The 17,950-nt window shown below is 53.6% G+C and overlaps 7 protein-coding genes across 7 annotated transcripts; 3 read left to right on the forward strand and 4 right to left on the reverse strand.

Moving 5' to 3' along the window:
- Positions 1-204: 204 nt before the first annotated feature.
- ent1-0 (Epsin-1) lies at positions 205-2,044 on the reverse strand (the record flags this gene model as incomplete). The annotated part of the gene is made up of 4 exons (XM_037329697.1): positions 205-1,496; positions 1,557-1,777; positions 1,831-1,900; positions 1,972-2,044. 4 exons carry the CDS (start codon positions 2,042-2,044, stop codon positions 205-207), a joined length of 1,656 nt encoding a protein of 551 aa, XP_037171774.1.
- A 2,156-nt stretch (positions 2,045-4,200) lies between these two features.
- mst2 (Histone acetyltransferase mst2) lies at positions 4,201-7,678 on the reverse strand (the record flags this gene model as incomplete). Its single annotated transcript, XM_037329698.1, has 3 exons — positions 4,201-6,815; positions 6,874-6,921; positions 6,976-7,678. 3 exons carry the CDS (start codon positions 7,676-7,678, stop codon positions 4,201-4,203), a joined length of 3,366 nt encoding a protein of 1,121 aa, XP_037172121.1.
- Positions 7,679-8,552: 874 nt separating this feature from the next.
- Positions 8,553-9,060, forward strand: CGCA056_v014457 (uncharacterized protein; the record flags this gene model as incomplete). The annotated part of the gene is made up of 4 exons (XM_037329699.1): positions 8,553-8,600; positions 8,671-8,767; positions 8,893-8,987; positions 9,040-9,060. 4 exons carry the CDS (start codon positions 8,553-8,555, stop codon positions 9,058-9,060), a joined length of 261 nt encoding a protein of 86 aa, XP_037171461.1.
- Positions 9,061-9,254: 194 nt separating this feature from the next.
- On the reverse strand, positions 9,255-10,457 carry ncs6 (Cytoplasmic tRNA 2-thiolation protein 1; the record flags this gene model as incomplete). Its single annotated transcript, XM_037329700.1, has 1 exon — positions 9,255-10,457. One exon carries the CDS (start codon positions 10,455-10,457, stop codon positions 9,255-9,257), a length of 1,203 nt encoding a protein of 400 aa, XP_037172431.1.
- A 659-nt stretch (positions 10,458-11,116) lies between these two features.
- Positions 11,117-12,294, forward strand: RPL8B (60S ribosomal protein L8-B; the record flags this gene model as incomplete). Its single annotated transcript, XM_037329701.1, has 4 exons — positions 11,117-11,119; positions 11,401-11,475; positions 11,537-12,046; positions 12,094-12,294. 4 exons carry the CDS (start codon positions 11,117-11,119, stop codon positions 12,292-12,294), a joined length of 789 nt encoding a protein of 262 aa, XP_037171858.1.
- Positions 12,295-15,139: 2,845 nt separating this feature from the next.
- CGCA056_v014460 (Carbonic anhydrase) lies at positions 15,140-16,057 on the forward strand (the record flags this gene model as incomplete). The annotated part of the gene is made up of 3 exons (XM_037329702.1): positions 15,140-15,155; positions 15,231-15,341; positions 15,471-16,057. 3 exons carry the CDS (start codon positions 15,140-15,142, stop codon positions 16,055-16,057), a joined length of 714 nt encoding a protein of 237 aa, XP_037172330.1.
- An 842-nt stretch (positions 16,058-16,899) lies between these two features.
- ntf2 (Nuclear transport factor 2) lies at positions 16,900-17,746 on the reverse strand (the record flags this gene model as incomplete). Its single annotated transcript, XM_037329703.1, has 6 exons — positions 16,900-17,010; positions 17,069-17,167; positions 17,248-17,319; positions 17,380-17,444; positions 17,542-17,559; positions 17,737-17,746. 6 exons carry the CDS (start codon positions 17,744-17,746, stop codon positions 16,900-16,902), a joined length of 375 nt encoding a protein of 124 aa, XP_037172494.1.
- Between the last annotated feature and the right edge of the window lie 204 nt (positions 17,747-17,950).

The raw sequence follows: 17,950 nt of genomic DNA on the forward strand, positions 1-17,950 counted from the left end.
TTATCCCACGCCAAACCTCTAAGTAAGAGAACGTGTGTAAGATACGATACGATACGAATGATAATCTGATTTTCCTGTCGCGCTACCTGCAGCCTGTTCTGATAACGCCAATGACACGTAGGCAGCAGTTGCCGGCCGCACATCTTCCTGGCGCACTCCGTACAATCGACCCGAAAGCAGAAAAGAAGAAAAAGACAAAAGGGACTAAAATTGTATGAGGTCTTGCGCCTGGGTGTTCTGCTGTTGCGGCCGAGTCGCTGCAAAAGGATTGTTGCTACCATTGATTCCCGCCGGTCCTGTCGCAGCAGGCATCTGAGCGCCATATGATATATTGGGCATACCGGTAAACTGGGATCGAAGGAATGGATTGCTTCCCGTCGCTTCCGCTGTCAGGCGATTGGCACCTGCTCCAGCACTATTGACGAATGTCCCAGGCGCTGTGTGTTGTGCTGGGATACGCGTCTGACCCGTGTTGCCGAATGTATCCATGCCATCACCACCAGCAAGCAGTGCATTCAACTTCGCCTCATGCTCCGTCAACTCCTTCTGCGGAGCGCCAAAGGCAGCAGATCCCTGGTTCGGCTGGTTGAAACTGGGCTGTGGTTGGTTGAACGTCGAGAGTGTCTTTTGTTCCGGAAGACTGCCAAGAGATGGCATCGCTGGCATGGGAGGCTGACTTTGAGGCTGCGGGCGACCGAATGATGATGCGAATGGATTGTTCGACCCTGTTTGCATAGGCTTCATGGGGTTCCCAGCCTTCATGGTGCCTGTCGACCAAGGGTTGTTGCTTCCTGGTTGTGCGACAGGCTCTTGAGCAGGGCTTTGAACTTGTGATTGGGCGTACGGATTGTAGCCTGTCGGCTGAGGCTGGAACCCCTGCATACTCTGTTGTTGCCCGTAAGGGTCCATATTCATGCCCTGTTGTGGCATTCCGAAGCCGCCGCCGTAACCGTTCTGGAATCCAGTCGCTTGCGGTTGCTGGTAGCCCGTATAGGCATTCGGCATGAAGCCTGTGGGCTGCGGCTGCAACTGACTTTGATCGATGGGATTGGCAAAGAAATCAACAGCGCTGCCCTGCTGATAACCTTGGTTGAACCCAGTGTACTGCGGCTGCGTCGATTGCGTCGGTGTGTCGTCGAATAGCAAAGACGCGTTGCTGTCCTCCATCTCTCGCCGACGTCGCTCGTCCTCTTCTTTGCTAAGCTTGATAGCCTTGGCAAGGTCATCGTCCTCGGCTTCGTTCGCAGCGCGGCTCGCGCGTTTTCTACGATCCTCCTCCTCCTGGTGCTTACTGGCCTCGATGGCGAGCCTGTACTCCGTGTCGTCCTCATTGCTTTGACGACGACGAGGCCGCGGCTGCGTGGGTCCCATCTGCTGAGGTGCGAACTCTTCAAGGCCGGTGACGCGAGATTTCCATGACTTGCGGTCACTTCTCTCAGCCCGTAGCCGTTCTTCGTCCAGGATGAGCGCGGTCAGTTCCTTTGCAGCAACACGGACTAGTCCGCCCAGTTAGTCAACGAATACACGGTAGAATCTGCTCAACAAAAGAACCATACCGTTTTGGCCAACATCTCTGCCGTCTTCATCAATGTACTGGAACTCGCGCAGTGTCTTAATAATATAGATGCTTTGTCTCGCCCACGTAACGACAAGCTCAGACCCTTCATGCAGGCAATAGTCAAGCACCTTCAGGGCTTTCAAAACGTGTCGCCAATTCTTGCCCTTATCGTTGAGACGTTTGTCTAGCATATCCATGATCTCGTAAAACTCGGTCGATCTGTAGATAACCATTAATGCGACGCCTGATTCATGGGCAGGGAGAAAACCCACGTGTTGTATGTCAGCTGAGCGATTTCACTCATCTGAGTGCCCGTCGGACCCCATGGATCATTACTGGTGGCTAGACAAAAGATGATAGTTAGCCACTGGCCACAAGTGTACTCAAATGGACTGACGCTGTGTAGGACGCACCTTCTCGGACTTTGACTTGGACACTTGAGTAGCCCTTGGTCACATTTTTGACACTGCGGATGACTTTGGACATTTTGACGGCTGGTTTTTATCGTAATTTGATGGCAGGCAATGGCCAATTAAGCTCGCTTCGTAAACGAGGCAACAGACTGTTGGGCGATATCGGGGCCGTTGGTAGGATGTTCCGGTGAACTGTCGGGAGCGTCGGGAGGCCGATGAGAAAGAAGTCGGCAAGATAGCCTTCCGACAGGTTCTAGAGTGCGTAAGTTACCAAGCGCAGTCGGGCGAGAAAGCGCTTGGGCCCAACGCAGGCGAGTCGTCGGCGGACAGACAAGGTCACCTGTATTCGCCGGTGATGTTTGGGTGCTGAAGGCAGCAAGATCGACGCGGTCAGCGAGAACCGCAATATTACAACGTAGCTGAAGACGGAGAGGGGCTGCGGTCGGCAGTTCGTCGACGATGGAGATTGTGGTTGACGAAATACCTTTTGGGCCGGTCCCACGAGTAATCGAAATGACCGTTGATGGGGCGCTCGGCGTCGCAAGCGGGCCTGGTTGCAGAGGCCAAGGCAGTTGTTACTGGACGCCTGTGGGAAATTGAGCACCCTTGTTAGTCGATCACTTGTAACCCGGAAGGAGGTGAACGAGTGAATGATTGAATGGGTCGAGACGCTCAGTCGTGGGAGGGTAGAGGGGGCGGGAAAGAGGCAAGTGGAAGAAGAATGGCGGCAAAAGGGCCAGAGGCGATGCCGAATGACACGGCAAGGCGGCTTGACAGGGCAGAGCTTCCTCTCAATCCTGTACAGCACGCAAATCGCGATATGGTAACAACGGTCCGACTTGCCTGTTTTGCTAGGAGTGCCGATGGCCAAAAATCGGGCACAGGCACGATGTTTGGATATACGGTGTCGGGAAGGTTGGGGTAAGGTGATTACAGATAAGTTGGATAGATGACAGGTCAGGCCAAAAGTCAAGTTTGGTTTGCGAATGGAGAGTGTCACGCCTCTGGCAGTGCCCCAGTATGTGCGGCGAAGGGTGCTGCGTAATGCGACTTGGCGAGCGGAGACACGACTACGCACCAGAGCACCTGTGCTCGCTCCGCCTGTGCCTGCACTCGGCCTGTACCTGCACCTATCGTACCTTACCTACCTCGCACCTCACCAGTACCTTCTCTGCATAGGTACAGCAACCTGTGGGAATGGGCTCTTGGAATCAATCAAACGGCACTGCGCGCCCCCGAGAGCTGGCGCCTAAACGCACAAGCATCCCGACAACCATCACCGTCGCGCCCAAAGACGTCTTGATTAACCTCTGGGGTCTTGAGTAAGAAACCCGTATGGCGAGGTGAACATCCTGACTATGGCTTTTAGCATCGGATAGGTGCCCAAGTCATGCTGGCTCTGAGCTGGCCAAATACGCACCTATGGCTGGCTGATGAGGTCACTGCTACCTTACGGTCCTCACCCTAGGTAGGGCCTTAGCTACGTACTTTACTGGGCTATGGGTTCCATCATTGTAAGGTACCTACCTACCTCAGGAGGAGTGTAGGTGCCTTAAGGTTGTATGTGGATAGGTACGATGGTTACCTAAGTGCCCAAGGCATATCAAGGTACCTAAGGCACCTAGGTAAGGTTAGGTATGGAAGTCCCTGAGGTCCTCACCTCACGACCCGCGTTGGCGCCTGCTCCCCAGTCGTAAATTGGAAGGTGCCTTAGGTACAGCGAAGTGAAGCAGGGTTACCTTGGGGCCGTTTTGGAAGCTGAGCCGCCATTATTTCGTTCCGTTGCCGTTTTTCTTACCTTGCCTACCTACCTTACCTACCTTGCGGTACCGTGGCACGGTAGCAGTTGCGCAGTGCTTTGTGTTTGCTGTGCTTCTGCGACGCATCAACCACCCGAGGGAGGCACCTGACTTGGCCTTTAGGTACCTAACTGACTGAGATGGACCCCAACCACCAAACCCTGCCTAACCTGGCGCATTTTCCCATCGCCTACCTGGAGTCGCCGCGTTCTCAAACACTCTTCTCAAACGTCCAAGCAAGCAGATAACCAACCCATGTAATATTGCATTCCTTTGATCTCACGTAGCAGCACTAAGCCAGCGACTGCCTGCTTCCGGTCGCCTGCTGAACAAGCACCGCTTTTGAAGTTTTCAATTACTATATGTTCTACCACACAGTATGTCGACCAAACGCCTAGGAAATGATAATTAGGGGTATCAGCTGTGGCATTTACTTATCCTCTGCTTGGCCACCCGCGTCTCCGTGACCGCTGTCTTCAACTCCGGTAGCTTCTTCCATCAAGGTGAGCGGCTGTGCCGCGGCCTGGAGTTGAACCCGAGCCACATCGATTGATTCCTGGTTCTCCAGCCTCGACCCTTCATCCTCTCCAATTGTACCTCCGAGAGCCGCCAGCCGCGTCCTTTCTCTAATCCAGGCCGGCGGAAGACCAGGTCCGCTGTCAGCGTTGCCGTAGTCGCTCTTCTTGGTACCTTTAGGCCATCGTCCAGGCCCTCGCCCAGTCCCACCCGTCTTCCTACGCGACGATGACGAAGAGCTCTTGGGCCGGCTTGATGTTGGCCGTCTGACGCTGCTGCTGCTACCGGCCGGCCGTCGTGGTCGCGAGTTGTTACTGTTGCTTCGAGGTACCGTCGGCCGCGTTACGCTAGACCGCGGCCGATCTGCACGACGGCCTCCAGGAGGCGGGTACACCTCGAACCTCGACGGCGGGACATCCCTGTACAGCAGCGTCCAGTTGTCTAGGGAAACCTGATCCAGGTCGGCCTGTGTCGCTTGGACTTCTTGGTATGTCTCCTCATGAGCCGCTGCCAAGCCGCTGTCGCCATTTGAAAGATCGTCCTCGTGCAACTCCATGGTTTCGTAAACCGCCGGCTGCACCTCGGCTTCATCCAGTTCGTCTCCTGCGGTATCTTCATTGGTTGATGGCGCACTTTCAATTGCCGTGGCCTTCTCTCCTGTTCCCATGACAGAATTGCCGTTGATAGCAGGTTCATGTTGGGAGAGAACCGAGACTGCTTCCTCAGCCGGCTTGTGGGCTTCATCGTCTTCGCGGGGTGCGATGGCGCTGATAGCTGGGCCAAGTTCAAAGTTGGTAGCATTGCCTCGGCCCATAACATACGGAGTCCAAGTCAGCGCGTCCGGATTCAGCTTGACATAGTTCTTGCGCTCCCACTTGGAGATGTATTCGGTGCAGTATGCAAGGTCAATTCGAAAAGCGTATAGCTCAGTGTGCGGGTCGCGAACGAGGCACCGAAGACCCTCGAGAGCCGATATGACATCGTCGGGTGTCAAGCCCGTATCATCAGACATCTGCCGGACACTCAAGCCATGAGCAGCTGCCTTGGCGTCCGATATATGATCCAAGAGATAACGGCAAAGCACTAGCCTCCAGTAGTTGCGATAAGAAACCAAGCCCATGTCGGAAAGTGGTTTTTCGGGCGATCCTGTCTTGCGCTCGACACGAGTAAGCAGATATGAGAAATCTATCAACAAGTTGCCATAGCCTTTTCGTTGATGGATTGGTAAGGTCAAGATGCAGGAAACATTGTTCTGGCTGCTCGCCCGCTTCTCTTTGGAAAAATAACCCACGAAATGATAGCCGAGAGCATCATACTCACACAACACATAGAAGAGGAAAGGCTCGACGTCGTAGTAGAGTGTTTTGGATCCAAGGAAGAGCTTGGCCAGCAGACAGAGATTCTGGCAGTAGACTGGATTCTTTCGGCCGTCAACCTCGAAAACAGAAACAGAACCATGTCGGTATATCTCGTCGCCCGGAGGATGCTTGGCCGGACACTTAAGTTTGTGACGCCAGGCTACATAATCTGAGTTCATGTACTTGAGGCAGAACTCGCAAATGTACAGAGTTCGGTTCCGACTGTACTCTTCTGGGTAGGGTGCCGCATACCACGTGTCGATTTCCCAACCGCCAAAATCGATACACTCGATCTGGCTTGCCGGTCCAGCATTCTTCTTTGGCTTCTTGGCAGGTGTTCCCAAGATAGCCTGAGTACTTTGAAGACGAGCTCTCCAGACTTCTTCCGCCTTTTGTTTCGCCTCGTCGAATCGCCGACGGTCATCATTGGCAGGCAAGGCTCTGGATGTGTCGGCTTCTGCCTCGCTAAGAATCCCTCCGTACGGCTTGGTCTTCATTTCATCCGTCTCGCGGTCATAGAAAGAATAGAAGGGATGTGAATAGTCTGTCGCAGTGAAAGTTGATGGCACGACCGTTGAAACACCATCACGCGACGAGGCACCATCTCTCCTATCCGATCTCTTCCGATTTGATGTTGCTTTTCTGGACAAGACGCGGCGAAGTGAGGATGGCTTTACTCGCATATTGACGATTATTGAGCGTTGGCGACGGGTAACGACAACAGCCTGGGATTTCCTAGCGGGGTTCAGTCGCAGCTTGCGGCGGACTTCTTTTTCTGCAGGACCGTCAGACGCATCCTGGTTCGTATTCAAGCCATGGCTGGTCTCTCGATCTTTGGAGGCATTTCTGCGACGTTTCCGAAGAGACATCACCATTTCATCCGCCTCGACGGAAGAGGTCTTTCGCTTTCGAAGAACGCGTGATCCATCCATAGGGTCGCCGTCTAGCAGAAGTTGGTTGAAGACCGAGTGAGAGTCAGGTTTCGCAGGCCCCTTCTGAGGGGGGAGCAAGTCGCGCGCCACTTGAGATGCCGTTGACCTCCTAGAAGAAGGCGATAGCTCAAGCTCAATTTCATGCTCGGGCTCAGGTCGACGAGAAACATCGGCCAAGGCCGCAAGAGACGGTTCATCATCGGGAGCAGCACATTCAGGGCACTTCCACTGCTGAAGATCTAAGACATCGTCTGGTCAGTGCACCTGAAATACTAGGCAAATAGCTGAGGAGCTTACCTGTGAGCTCCTTCACAACATCTGCTTCTCTGGCGCAATGTTGGTGTGCTACACAATCAGTCAGCTTCGTGGTTCTCCTCGAAGACACGCCTAGCCACTCACAATTTTCGCCACACACGACGCAGCTTAGGTACTCCTCAAAGTCCTCTCCAGGATCGTTGTCCTCGTCTTGCCTGCAGAACATGCATGTGTTGGGCGCAGCATCCTCAGAGCCTTCTTCCTCGTCGTCTTCTTCGCCCCCAGCAGCGTCTTCCCATGCTGCGGCACCGTCAGACTCGTTTCCAGACTCGCTCTGGGAGTCCGAGTGTTCGCTATCAAGCTCCGCCTCATCATCCGTCTCCCCTGGTCGAATCTTGACAGCACCGACGCCTTCAGCCTCATCTTCTTCGATATCGTCCAGAAGACTACTGCTCCGACTTCGCGCGCCAGCTGAGGCGTCATCACCGTCGCGCTCCATACGCGCACCCATGTCCTCCTCAGAATCGTTATCCATATTATCCTCAAGAGACGCCTGAGAGAGATCGCTGGCATCGTCTGTGTTTTCGCCCATCTCAAGGTCGTCTGCCAGGGCACTGGCGGATCTTTGCTCGTCCCCATCGCCAGATGCGTCTGAAAAGCCGTCATCGTGGGTATTCGGGTTCGTCAACGGGCTCTCAGTACTCCCTAGACCATCTTCGACAGCATCTGGGAGCGCCGATTCATTCTCAGCATCCTCATCCGAATGGGTAGCGCTCTTCTGAAGCTCCTCTTCTGACAACACCGCACTTTGTTGCAGCTGTTCTTCGGTAAGATGCGCACTCGCCATTTTGTCGCACAACGCTCGTTACGGACCGTTCGAGACGAAAAGTTATTGCTTCGCAACACATCCACAAAGAACACAATGGCGGTTCCCACAGCCCATAGCTACCCAGAGGAGAAAAGGTGGCTAAGGCTGGCGATGCGCTGGGCGATGTCGACGCGGTTTGGCTCGGTTCGTTTGATGCGTCGGGATCGACTACCCGCGCGCGCGCGCGATACACCAGAGATACGAGCGGCCCAGTGAATATCAGAATGATGCTTGATATGGACGAGAAACGCGTTGCGCGGGGTATTGACGTCAATCTATGTCGTCTAGGTTGACATTGAGTAGGCGGGTGGTAGCTCCAAGATGCTAGGTTGACTTTTAGGTCGAGTTCTAGGTCGAGTTATGCGCGAGCAAAGGGGCGACACGTTGGCGACTCAACCGTGAGCGACCACCTTGAGTCGCCGCCTGTTCCCAAGGGATGCGACTGTAGCAAATGAGAGCTTACATTGGCCAGGTACATACGGACCTAGGTACCTGCCTGGCCTGTGTAACGTACAGTAAGAGCTGTGCCAATTAGACAGTGCAAACTGGTATCCACATCTGATGCCCGCAACCAGTCAAAACGCTTCTAATTGTTTGATGTCCGGACAGTCACGTGGTGCCATTGATCTGGACCAGCCGCTGGTCAACGACGACAGCGGCTTCATCGTCAACCAGTACATTGAGCTCAAGAAGCCGGCAGTCTGCAACGCCGCATCCCACCATCGACCTCGACCTCGGCTTCGACCTAGAGTCGCGACAGTCGCCAGAATTGATTTCGCTACCTGCCTCTTCCTTCCTTCTTTGTACACAGGAAATCAATTGAGCATCCTTGACTGGAAGGTCACCCGCGACAATGCCTGTTCCTTTCGAGACTCTGATTCCCTATGGAATCATGGTTGCCGTGAGAGCTACCCATGCTTACCCAGACGCGGACACTTCGATCATACCTGCGGACGCTAAGACCAGTCCAGATGTTTGGCATTACCGGCACCGGCTTGCACGTCATCAAATACGTCCAGAATGGTGGAAAGAAACCTCGTTGGGGGCTGGATCAATGGGACAGAGTTAGTATTTTCTCCTGCGCGTCTCGCCATGGCCAACGCTAACCAATCGGGCTGCAGCAAAGTACGCACCGCTCCGAGATTATGACTTTTTCTTGCAATTGGCGTGATATTTAACCTCATGTCCACTAGTGATGGATCGCGACCGTCGACTCACGGGCGACCTGCGAGGTCAAATCGACAACGCCGAAGCCCCTCCAGGCTTCGAACTTAACAACCCTTGGAGGGTAAGTCCACTCTAGAAACCAAGTTCGGGCATCGCAACTGACAAAGGCACAGTTAGAGAAGCGTTTCTCGTAATGCACGGGATGATACCAAGAAATGTATTCTACTTCAACACTCAGGCGTACTCTGATAGCCTTGGTCATATCGGCCAAGGAATAAACCTTATTCTTTCAGCTACATATGGGTGTGCCAACCTCATCGATTTCTCCTGTCCGCGATTGATGGGTGGCGCACGTGAGGAGGGGCGCATAGGATGGAAATTGCCTGTTTTATATGCGGATCTCTGGCTTATTCTTATTGAGCCCGTCTACCAGGAGGCAGGCCTGGCAGACAGCCTGACTTGACATGTAACCGCATCTATCGCAACTGCCCAGTTTCTGAAGGGGACCGTTCGTCGCCGCTTGCTGCGTTGAGGGCTTCGGCTGTCCAACAACTATGTCTGCGTGGGGTTTCGTCTTTCCGGCTACCGCTGTCGTGTAGTCTGTTACCAGGTCTGCGTCGTCTGTAGTCTGACTCAATTGAGCGTTCAGCCGAGCGATCTCCCCCTTTGACCCGTTGCCATTTTGCGAGCCGCAGCCACTGGCGTAATCGTCCTCGGCAACCCGACCAGAGTCGCCCTTGCACGCGCATGAGTTGCTGGATGCGCCGGCAACGAGTCGCGCCATGTCCTCGCCGCTCCGAACTATGTCCAAAATAGCGCTGGGACGCACCCGCTCGAGGTTCTTGATCAAGGTGCGTGCAGTGCCTCGAAAGGCTTCAGGACTGTATAAGCATTCGGTGCTGAAGTAGTCGAGTTTTTGGTGATGAGCATACAACACTATCTCCTTCTCGTACGAATATTTCAGCGGCTTGCTGCGTTTGACGTCACTGGAATCGTCGCCAGTGGTGATGCTAGTGCTCCGACCAAGGCGAGGTAAATCACCTCTCAAGAGGTTCATGAGAATGGTCTCAGCAACGTCGTCGGCATTGTGACCGGTAACAAGATGTTTGATGCCCAGCATCTTGGCGCCGCGATCCAGCGCCTGCCGGCGAAAGACTCCACAATACGTGCAGTTTCCTTTCTTGCCGATGGTTTCGACAACCTGGTCCATCGTCCAACCATACAGCTGGTCGTAGCCTACGACGGTCAGCGGCATGTCGTACTGGACAGCATTCCTCTTCACCGTCTCCAGTGAATCGTCCCTGTAGCCTTTGATTCCTTCGTCGATACTGAGAAGCTCAAGCTCCAAGCCATAGCTATATCGTTCGTTTAGGGTCTTAAGCACGCTTGCCAGTACTGTCGAGTCCTTGCCACCAGATGCGCCAATGGCAACCTTTTCACCGGGAGCGAAGAGAGCGGAGGACACTATGGTGTGGTGTACCTCCTCTTCAAAAACTGATATGAAGCAGGCTTTGCAGAGCTTCTGGTGGTTCTTGGGTCGCTTCACAAGAGCACGCTCTATCTTGCAGTTGGCGCAAAGGACAGGGGCCATGATGGCGATGACCTGGGCCCGGCTGACGCTGACAGTTACGAGCGTGGCGAACTCTTTACCGGCCCAAGTCAGAGGCGCCGAGGGAAGGAAAACCCAGCTTTTTCAAGCCGCGGGGAAAGCTGGCCTTGTGATAGAATCCCGTAAAGCGTTGCGAGAAAAACAAAAATTCCCTTCGGCTGACAAAAGAGTAACTGGGTACGGGCAATTCGTCAACAGGGAAGGTAGGTGAGTACCTTAGCGTCAGGTGCTCAGAAAACCGGCAGTTCGGTGAGCTCTCGGTCAAAGAACCAATCGGAGCAACACTACCTCTTTATGACCCTGCTCCTACCTGCTACCCTCCCCGAGACCTGCACCCAAAGTACCTTAAGGTGGTAGGTACCCGTACCTACCTTAGATACCTGACGGAGCCAGTACGGGTACCTCTCCAAAAAAAAAAACTCGAGCCGCTGGGGTGAAGAGTCACGTGGTGATAGCGCTCTTCTGCAGCGGACTGTACTGACGCCTTATCGCAAACCCACCAGCCAGAATTTTTTTGTGCCCTAACTCCAGCCCACACTCCGGAGCAGGCCTTTTCTCGTCTCCGCCATCCTGAGCCTTCACAGCGTTGTGTCGTCCCTCATCCATCCCCCCTCCACGGCAGCATCACGACAACCGACAAAATGGTAAGTGCACACCGAACGTCGACGCCTTCGTTCGCCCTCGTGGCCAGAACATCCAATGTCGCCTGCGCGCATTGTGATTATTCCATCCGCCCGTCTGTCGTTGCGTTGCTCGCACGCACACATCGCAGGACGGTGCGATGATGATGATTTGGCTTGAGAGGACGGCAGAGGACTGATTTGCCGTGAGGCATCAATTCTTCTCGCCGTCCTTCTCTTTAGAGTTCAGGGAAGACACAAGTTGATTTGAACAACTCGCTGATGTCTTTCTTTCTCAATGACAGCCTCCCAAGTCCGGTAAGAAGGTGGCACCCGCCCCTTTCCCTCAGGGAAAGGCTGGCTCTAAGAAGGCTCCCAAGGTCAGTACCAAAATTCGCAACCCTGTCCGCTTAGCTCAGTGAAGGCTGACTACTTTCTCAGAACCCCCTTCTTGAGCGCAAGCCCCGTAACTTCGGCATCGGCCAGGACATCCAGCCTCGCCGCAACCTGTCCCGTATGGTGAAGTGGCCTGAGTACGTCCGTCTTCAGCGCCAGAAGAAGATTTTGAGCATGCGCCTCAAGGTCCCCCCTGCGATTGCCCAGTTCCAGCACGTCCTCGACCGCAACACTGCCGCCCAGGCTTTCAAGCTCCTCAACAAGTACCGCCCTGAGACCAAGGCCGAGAAGAAGGAGCGTCTCGTCAAGGAGGCCACTGCCATCAAGGAGGGCAAGAAGAAGGAGGATGTCAGCAAGAAGCCTTACACTGTCAAGTATGGTCTCAACCACGTCGTTGGTCTCATCGAGAACAAGAAGGCTTCTCTCGTCCTAATCCCCAACGACGTTGACCCCATTGAGCTGGTCATTTTCCTGCCCGCTCTTTGCCGCAAGATGGGCGTCCCCTTCGCCATTATCAAGGGCAAGGCTCGTCTCGGTACCGTTGTTCACAAGAAGGTAAGCAAATTCCGAATCGTGGTTGCTAAGATGCTGATCAAGGGCAGACCGCTGCTGTCCTCGCTCTCACCGAGGTTCGCTCTGAGGACAAGAACGAGCTGTCTAAGCTCGTCTCTGCCATCAAGGATGGCTACATCGAGAAGACCGAGCAGGCGAGAAAGCAGTGGGGTGGTGGTATCATGGGTGCCAAGGCACAGAAGCGCACCGAGAAGAAGAGGAAGGCGCTTGAGACCGCTATCAAGGTCTAAGAAGGACAAATACCCGGACTGCTTTTAGTGCATTAGGAGACTAGGCCACTCGAGGTTATCGGATTACAAAAATTTGGCATGGCGTCGGGATGACTATTCATTTGGGTTTCGGTTCACGCTTCAGGTTTCCCTTCGCATCTAGCTCTGAGGACCGAAAAATGTGTGTCGTGTCCTGACCAGATTCCAGTTCGGGACGCAGATGATCATGCTCGTCCATCAGATGTGCCCACGCGTACGTGTACTAGCATCACCTAGCGCAAGCAGTAATCCGAGCCGAATTTTGTGTATCCGAACTTGTCCGGTTGTCGGCGGGATCTCCGCCTGTAAAAGAGATGACGTGAATCAATCAGCTCATTATTACAGCTTCATAACTGGTGCATATGGGCGACAGTCAACGAGAAAACATTGTACTGCTACGTATTGTGGCGCAACTCTCTTTGGAGGTTAGTCGGCGGCAGGGTTACAGCCGCACGAAGAAACTGTCTGCTCGTAGAAGATCCCCTACTATGCACATACGGCTTCAGCTAAGGATTTGGGTACGCCTCGCCACCGAAACCTTTTTTTTTTTTTTTCTTGTCCGATTCTGTCCTATGTCCTCTATGTCGATACACTGCCTGTTCCGACGGATATTCGTAGCACAAGTTCAGAAATGGGCACGAACTTGGCTCCTCCTCACTATCGCTCATGTTGTGTACCATGACAACCGAGTAGGCATGCTCTGTGTTTTTGCTAATTTGGCCAAACTTCCCCGAGGACGGGATGATTGCGCTGACAGTGACAGCTTGAACTTGGCCAGTTACCTACATGCCTACGCACTGCGGGGAAGGTTCTTCATATACTACTCTTCTCGCTCTTCTGCAATCCTGGTATGTCGTAATTTGAGGCAGATCATCCTTGTCCACGACCCCTGTCGACGCACTGTCCGGCTAGATTTGAGCGTGTCTAAACTAGGAAAAGCGGTGCACGGGACTGGCGGGGCAGACAAGCTCACGGCACATGGAGGGACCACAGGTGGCAGAATGTAGTAGGAGTATGTATATAGCAATAGGAAGCAAGACCAAAATTTGAGGGGGGAAGGAAGAGAAGAGGCTGGAGCACCATGCTGCATTGGAAGCGCACAAATTCTATTATGGTTGCCTCTTTAACCTGGTAGCGTTGGCACTTCCAGATGTACCGTTTCAGGGTGGGGGAGGCCCCTAGCCCGGCTGTACGTCCGCTACTCTGATCAGTCACCGTATGCTTCAAGTAGGTTACTGAGCATCCATGGATGGGTTAGGTTCAATGCTTGTGGCCCACGTCTGCCTGTGTCGAAGATCAAGTCCGTCGTTGTGTGCAGGCCAAATGCGAGCCGAGCGGTCAGCCGCCCTCTGGTCGACAGACATTCAAACCTGGGGTGGCAATCACATATACGAAAGGTTTGCATGCAAGCCGACCGTGGCTTTTGACGACCAGAACGAGCACGCACTTGACTTGTATCCGAGCTGCTGTCTGGGGATGGTACTCGACCGAAGGACGTCGGCGGAGGAGCGGAGAGACAAGATGAGATCCAAGGCATGAGGAGGATACGGAGCAGCAATGCTGGGATAGCACAGCTTCTGCTCGTGCTAAGGTGTCTTGAGCGACTCGTCGAGTCTTGGCTCCGTTTGAATCTGCGTCTAAAAGAAGTATGCCCATCCCCTGTTGCATCTATTGTTGCTGCGGCCATTTGAGGGCGAAGACAGCTAGGTTCCTTGCGGTTCGCTATCTTTATAGTTAGCTACACGGAGTGACATTCTCTAGTTATATTATCTGCATGCCCCCTCCCCTCCCCGTCCTTCCTCACCCAAAGCCTTCGGCGAACGCATCACTCTTCCTCATCTTCGCGACTATTGTGTGGTAACATCTTGCTATTTTCTGCAGGATCTGTCCTCATCGCTTTGGAAGCGCTTTCTGGCAAAGGCGCTTCTCCTTGCCTCAGTTCATCCATTAGGTTTGTTCTGCCTGTCTCAACCGATCTCCTCTCATTGGATCACCACTCAGTCGGTCCGCCCCCTCTTCCCCAACATCCCACGTTCGGCTGCATGTCTCTGCCCATCTTGATGCAAGTTCCTACTCTCAGAGCAGCCGGCTACCATCCCTTTGCATGCCACATGAGTGATCACTTACACACGCACGCTGTATTATACACAATGCCTCCTCCTGACCACCCGCCCTCCCATCCCCTCCGCTCATCCAACCTGCTGTGACGCCCACCCTCCTTCGGTCCCTCCGCCGAAGACTCGGAATTGAATGGCAGACGCTGATTATCCCAGTCCAACCTTGCAGCTTTCCAGTAAGTGGAACGACGATTTCACGAGAAATCTCCAGGTCACACCACGGCGCTCGGCATCCGCCACAACTCGCAGCCCCGTTATATCTCGACCTCCTTCCCGACTATCCGCGTCCCATAGTTTGGCTAGCACCGGCTATGTGAGAGTCGCCTAGCCTGCTCCAACGCCAAACCGCAGGATTTCCAGTTGTTGCGACCGGGAATTCACTGCCCCAGAACCCCTTTCATGCGTGAGCTTCTCTCGACTCCGGTGTGAGAGACTGAGTCCAACATCTGGAGACCGGCCCGGTTATCTTCCATTCCCCGAGAGATATCTAAGCAAGTGGTTCTCAAAATCACTCAGTCGAGAAAGGAGTACAGCTTTGCAGGTCTCAGCTAGCACTCGGAGGACGGAAACCATCTTACTATCCATCCTCACCAGCTCTGCATCTGCCTCTTCGGGTCTTCACTGCTCCCATCGTGCTTGGGTCTTTCTACAGCACTTTCTATCACTTTCTGCTCTTATTCAATCGCTGAGGCCTCAAGGATTTAGTCACCATGGCGTTCCAGGACCGTAAGTGCTGTCGATGCGAGCAATCGAGCAAAATAGGCGCCATCACTGGGAGCTAACACGGCTTGTCGGATGCAGAGAACAAGTTTCTATACGCGCTGAGCTCCAACCAAGCTTGGGCTGGATATAAGTCGCACCAGAACCCAGCCTTTTTCAAAAACTTGGCAACAGGGCAGTCCCCTTCTATCCGTAGGTTCTCCCTTGCTGTATCCTTCATTGTCTGCTCCTATCTCCCCCTCTTCCTCGTCTAGCTAGAAGACTCCAACCCGGCGTTCTACTGGTGCTGTTCCATTTTGCTAGCTGACATGCGATGGACAGTGTGGTTGGGATGTTCCGACTCAAGGGTTCCGGAAACGACGATTCTTGGTCTGCAGCCAGGAGATGTCTTCGTCCACCGTAATATAGCGAATATCGTTGCCCCGACGGACATCAATACCTCAGCCGTCATTGAGTATGCCGTCACACATCTCAAAGTCAAACATGTCGTTCTCTGTGGTCATTCGGCGTGTGGTGGTGCCAAGGCGGCATTGGGCGATTCCCGCGTTGGAGGTGTGCTCGACACATGGTTGACACCGCTGAAGGCCGTGCGGGCTCAGAATATCGAAGAACTTGCCGCTATCAAAGATGAAGACATACGCGCCATCCGCATTGCCGAAATGAATGTCGAAGCTGGCGTCCGAGTTCTGATGGCCAACTTCGCTATTCAAGAGGCAGTAAAGGAGCGTGGTCTTACAGTTCACGGATGTCTTTTTGACATTGCCAGTGGCCGGATCAGAGATTTAGGGTTTGGCACACGTGGCGTAGAGGGGAGAGGCATGATTGCGAAAGGCGACGAGGACATTGTTCGCGGAAAACATGCTCAGCTGGTTTTCCGCGATGGAGACGCCTCAATGCAAGTGCAATGAAACAGAACAAGAGAAAATGGAGGGCAGCAGGGCGTATATACTGCATAAATGAGATGTCAAAGTCGTTTCTCTCAGCCTTCTTTCGTTTGGCAACACCCGCGGGGAGGACATGTCGTTACTTGAGAGACCGCCTAATTTTCCCGTGTCTGCGCGGCTAGATTTGCCGTGTGCTCTATACCGGTAGATTTTAAGACGGCGTTGAACGAGGACAACAATGAGTTACAACGATCAGGGACGACGAAGAGAACGATTACAACGACGGGAAAAATATTGAAAATAATGAGGATCGAGACGATTAAAGACGACAACGACGACAACGGCGACAACGACGACAACGACGACAACAACAATGATAGCGAGCACAGGGGACTAAATAGTCCCTCGAGCGCTCTTTGGTGTTTTACTTTTGGCTGTGTTTGGAGGGTAGGAGACCCATGAGCGGATGCTCCAGCACGCAAACGACATGAAGAGGACGAACCATATCGCGTGAACCGACTCAAGAAAGCTGGGTGAAAGAACACGTCACGTCGAAGGAAGCGTGCGGTGTTGTTTGACTTGGAAGCTCGACCACTATAGATGAGCAGTTCAAAAGAAGCGTGTTTGATTTCTAAACGGCTGGCAACTTGTCGGCATGCGCGTCTTAGCCCCATGCACGGGAAGGAAAACACAAAACAAAGAGGACCGTAGGAGTGTCATGTCCTATATCTACCCATACGTAGACACCATCGAGGTGGTGAGACCCTCGTCAAGTCGTCTCTGCCGTTGCCAGTACGCGTCTTCTCCGCGACTTGCATTTCATGCTCAAACATAGAGCGCATGTATCTCGTCACTGTTCAAGCTGTCTAACCGTAGACCAGCTTGAAAAGGTCGTTGAAAACGAAGTAGTTACCAGTGGGATCGCGCATCAGCTGGAATGCCTGGGTGTAGTTCATGGGGCGTTGCTCCTCGTCCACCTTTATGGTCAGCAGTTAGCTAGCTGGCTCAAGCCAAAGACAAGAATCGCGTGCTTACCAAGAGCTGTCCGGTTACGAGGATGACGATGCCGCCTTCGAGCGAGGGCTGTGCGTCGAGCGTGGAGACCTGGTGCTTGACCTTCTCAAAAGGAAGGGACTGCGAGGTGAAAGAGTGAGTGATCAGGTTGCATCGGGGAGCTGCAGAGGCTCGAGGACACTCGCGCGAGCAAAACATACCGAAAGCTTCTCGACAATGGCGTTGGCGCCCAACACAGAAGCGGACTCGAAAGTCAGCATGGACTGGTCGCGCTGTTGCTACCATTAGCTTCGAGGGGTCGAACGACCGATTGAAGAAGCAGAATATCTCACGTAGAGGCTGGCGAGTCCTTTGCGGTCTGAGTCGAACTGGTTGTAGTAGAACTCGATGAACTGCTCTGTTGATTTGACGAGGCTGATCAGTTTTCTGGCCGATTCAGGTCGGGCGTTGCGAGCTCCAGATCAGACTCATGACCGACCAGGAAGAAAACCTACTTGCGACCTCTTCGAAATCTGCATCGTCCCTGTTAGCTACTTGCCGTAATGTTGGAAGACACCGTGCGATGGGAGAAAGCAATGGATTGAAGCTTGCGGGCGCATCGCAGCGCATTAAATCGAGCGCGCAAAGCTTGGAACCCACAGGGCAACGGGACTAGGCGCGGGGGGGGGGGGGGGGGGGAAGTTTCTTACTAGAAGCCATTTTGTCCGATTCCGTGGGAAGCCAAATACGTAAGGTAGGTTGACAATCGAAGCCAGGGTCGAAAGACGTTTGTGTACGACGAGACTTGTGGTTCACTTTTTGGTGGTGGGAGCTATCGTCAGGCTGGAAGAAGAGGGGTGAGTCTGCCGTTGGTGGTGGGTGAGGAGAGGGGAACGGATACATAGTTACTTACAGGGGCCTGAA

This window comes from Colletotrichum aenigma (assembly GCF_013390185.1).
Source record: "Colletotrichum aenigma strain Cg56 chromosome Unknown KSG_Cg56_contig10, whole genome shotgun sequence".
Classification (NCBI taxonomy): Eukaryota; Fungi; Ascomycota; class Sordariomycetes; order Glomerellales; family Glomerellaceae; genus Colletotrichum; species Colletotrichum aenigma.